Source organism: the organism of the source record quoted next, unplaced genomic scaffold, assembly GCF_019419815.1.
Source record: "Pyrus x bretschneideri cultivar Hongxiangsu unplaced genomic scaffold, Pyrus_bretschneideri_v1 Contig3, whole genome shotgun sequence".
Lineage (NCBI taxonomy): Eukaryota > Viridiplantae > Streptophyta > Magnoliopsida > Rosales > Rosaceae > Pyrus > Pyrus x bretschneideri.
In genome coordinates, this window is record NW_025999612.1 from 704,684 (window position 1) to 707,897 (window position 3,214).

The window sequence follows — 3,214 nt, forward strand, 5'->3', positions numbered from 1 at the left end:
ACTACAACCCAAGTGATGTGCTTATGCGAAAAATTCCTTAAATGTATTGAAACCATCAGAATCAAATCCTAATTTGACATTTCTTGGCTCTACAAAAAAAGTAGGATAAATTTTATCAAATATTTCCATGCTTTGCCATTTGCAAGATGACACAACACATCATCATCAATCAGTTCCTCCTTATGCCACTTCATATCATTTGTAGTGTGGGTCGACATGTGCAATCTCTTTAGTCTTGGCTTAAGTGGAAAATAATGTAGCACCTTGTTTGAAATCTTGTTCTTTTGATATCTCGACTCATTACACTTGAGACAAGTATCTAGCTTCTTGAATCCACTATAAAATAATACACAATTGTGAGGACTGACATGATTGCTTGCAAATTGAATAAACTTGTTGATCCCATCCACATATTGCTCACAACTTCTATCTTGCAACTTTATCCACTATTTGTCATTGTGTCTGTTTTCATAGAATTTAGTTCTCATAATAATTCGATGTACGCTTGATCACCCTCTTATGCCTTCAGTAATGATCCTATTCCATTCGAAAGTCACTTTCTGTGTTGTGATTTGCTATTCACACGACTATTTCTGATCGCAAAAAATGTGACGACATCTCCCTAGGCTTCCCTAAGTACACGATGTAGGTATCATAAACAAATATATAGTATGCACTTACAGTCTAATCGCACATCCAACAGACTCTTAAATGGGTCAAGGTTTTTTCGAATTTATTATACGAAGTTAATCAATAACACACAAACTCAAAATTTCACTTAACTCACAATTTCCTAGGCTAATGCTACAAAAATTAATTTCTCATAAGCAACATATATTTCAATAAGACATAAACTCAAATTTCACATGACTCACAATTTTCACATACATATATATCACAATTAAATAATTGAAACTTACTAATTTATAATTAAGAAACAGATAAATACCTTTCCTTTAATTCTTCCAATCCAATCACAAACCTACAACAATTAAAATTAATTAATTATACAATTAATTGGGAGAGAGAGAGATAGAAGAGAGGGTGTGAGTGAGAGAGACAAATTTTGCAGAGGAAGAGAAAGCAACAACGTTGGGGAAGAAAGAAGAACAGAAAGGAGAGGGGAGAAAGAAGAAGGCATGGACCTTTTTAATGGATAGGGGTTTGCTTGACAAACTATTTTGTCGAGCAAACATACAAAAGACGTCGAGCAAAATATTTGCTGGTGATTTTTTTACAGGTCATTGTGGACCTTTATCCAACAGCGTGTTTACACTTTACTCCACGAAATGTGCAATTAGGTAAAGGACCTCAAGTTGATGAACATATATTTTGCCGGGCAAACCTTTACAAAATACAGGCCATTTTTTTCCCTTTGGCCCAAATGTTTACACAACGATTTTGTTCTTACCCTCGAATTTCATCACGCAAAATCTTTGGGAAAACCCTAAATATTGACTAGCTTTGCCCAACCATTTTGGAAGCTTCGTTGGGTAAAATCACTTAGTCCGACCAAATATAGTTCGCCAGATCCACGGTACCAAACATGGTGGAGCTTTTAGTGGGATAAACCTTCAATGAACCCCAAAAATATTAAGGTGTGCCTGCTATTACAACAGCCAAAACAACTATAGACGAGAAGGAAAGCTTAACAGAGTATATCCACTGCTAACTAATTTTGGGTCTATGTGAATGCCCAAGGGACATTTATTCGGGTCTGTGTTAAAGGCTCCATCTATGCCGGAGATGCAACAATTTTTGGGTTAGAAACTGAGATTTTACGATAATTTTTTGTCAGTTTGGGTGGTTACTTGTCTTGGGTGTTCGGGTGGCTAGTTGTCAGTTTGGGTGGCTAAGCCTTACAATTAGCTTGTCATAATAATGTGGTTCAACTTCGCCTTTGGCGAGAATCAAACCTAAGACCTCTCACTTATAAGTGAAGAAAAATATCAAACACCTTACAAATTTTGCTTTCACCAAACGGTCTAGAAATCCCAAATCCATAGGGCAGACCACCTGATGCATCGAAGGTTCCTGGTCACACAAAGAATCCAATTTTTGAAAACGTCTCCAACAAAAACAAACTTGATTTTCTAGAGGGTTATGTGTCATTTGTTTATATATGTTGTACTTAACTATCAAATTCTTCTGAATCATTCGGCAGGGCAATGCCGTCCGTAGGTAGAACCAATGCTTGACTAAAGTACTCTACGAACTTCCATTGATCTCAAGTCGATCTAGTTCCCTATAAATATTCAACTTTTCAATTGATTTGGGCAACCAAATCAATTGATCTCATCCTCTCAACACAACCAACTTCACAAAGTAAACCTAAAAGTAACTCAATACTAGTTGTGATGATTTCTTCCTGGCTCTTCATAATCCTTGCTGTTCTCGCAACTTTTGCGCCTTCGATTTTGGCCACAGATTATGTTGTTGGTGACGACAAAGGGTGGACAATTAATTTCGATTACCAAGCTTGGGCTCAGGGCAAGATGCTCTTTGTTGGCGACAACCTTGGTAAATTTATAAAACATAACCTAAGTATTATTACGGTGTTTGTAGTTTTAGTGAAGTTCAACTTTAGTCCATGTAGTTTCAATTGTTACGATTTAAGTCCATGTAGTTTAAATAATCGTCAGAATTCTTGTATATCATTTCATTACTCATCCATTATTTTGTGATCCTTGATCTTATGCAGTTTTTAACTATCCAAAAGGAGTTCACAACGTGTACAAAGTGAATGGCACTGGCTTTCAAGAATGTTCAGCTCCATTAGACTCTGTGCCATTAACAAGTGGAAAGGATGTGATCAACCTTGCAACCTCCGGAAGAAAATGGTACATTTGCGGTGTTTCGCGGCATTGTTTAGATGCCGGCCAGAAGCTTGCTATAACTGTGTTTCCATCATCCTTTGCTCCTAGCCCTAGCCCCACCTCTGAAAAGAGCGACCGGAAGTTTTCTGCTCCCAGTCCTAGTCCCACCTGGGGATACAGCAACTAGAAGTGTTAGCTTGGAATAAAGACATGGGTATCTCACGATTAATACCGACATTTGTCGTGGGTTAACCCCATTATTAGTATCCTAGTCTTTTTACTAGTTACATTGTTACTGAGTAGGTGATTTTTCCAATTATTAATAAGTGCGTTTTGCAATCTGTTTGTGATACTACAAACGATGTATGAATTGTTCTCCACAGTTTGTGTAATTTGCA

The 3,214-nt window shown here is 37.1% G+C and overlaps 1 protein-coding gene across 1 annotated transcript; it reads left to right on the forward strand.

The window, feature by feature from the left end:
• Positions 1-2,357: 2,357 nt before the first annotated feature.
• On the forward strand, positions 2,358-3,003 carry LOC103952877 (blue copper protein 1b-like). Its single transcript, XM_009364567.2, has 2 exons — positions 2,358-2,520; positions 2,702-3,003. The coding sequence occupies exons 1-2, from the start codon at positions 2,358-2,360 to the stop codon at positions 3,001-3,003; spliced, it is 465 nt and encodes a 154-aa protein (XP_009362842.2).
• Positions 3,004-3,214: the final 211 nt, after the last annotated feature.

Coding starts and splice junctions, on each gene's coding strand:
- LOC103952877 (XM_009364567.2), top strand. CDS start 2,358: ATGATTTCTTCCTGGCTCTTCATAATCCTTGCTGTTCTCGCAACTTTT. Junction 2,521..2,701: donor CTTTGTTGGCGACAACCTTG/GTAAATTTATAA, acceptor GATCTTATGCAG/TTTTTAACTATCCAAAAGGA.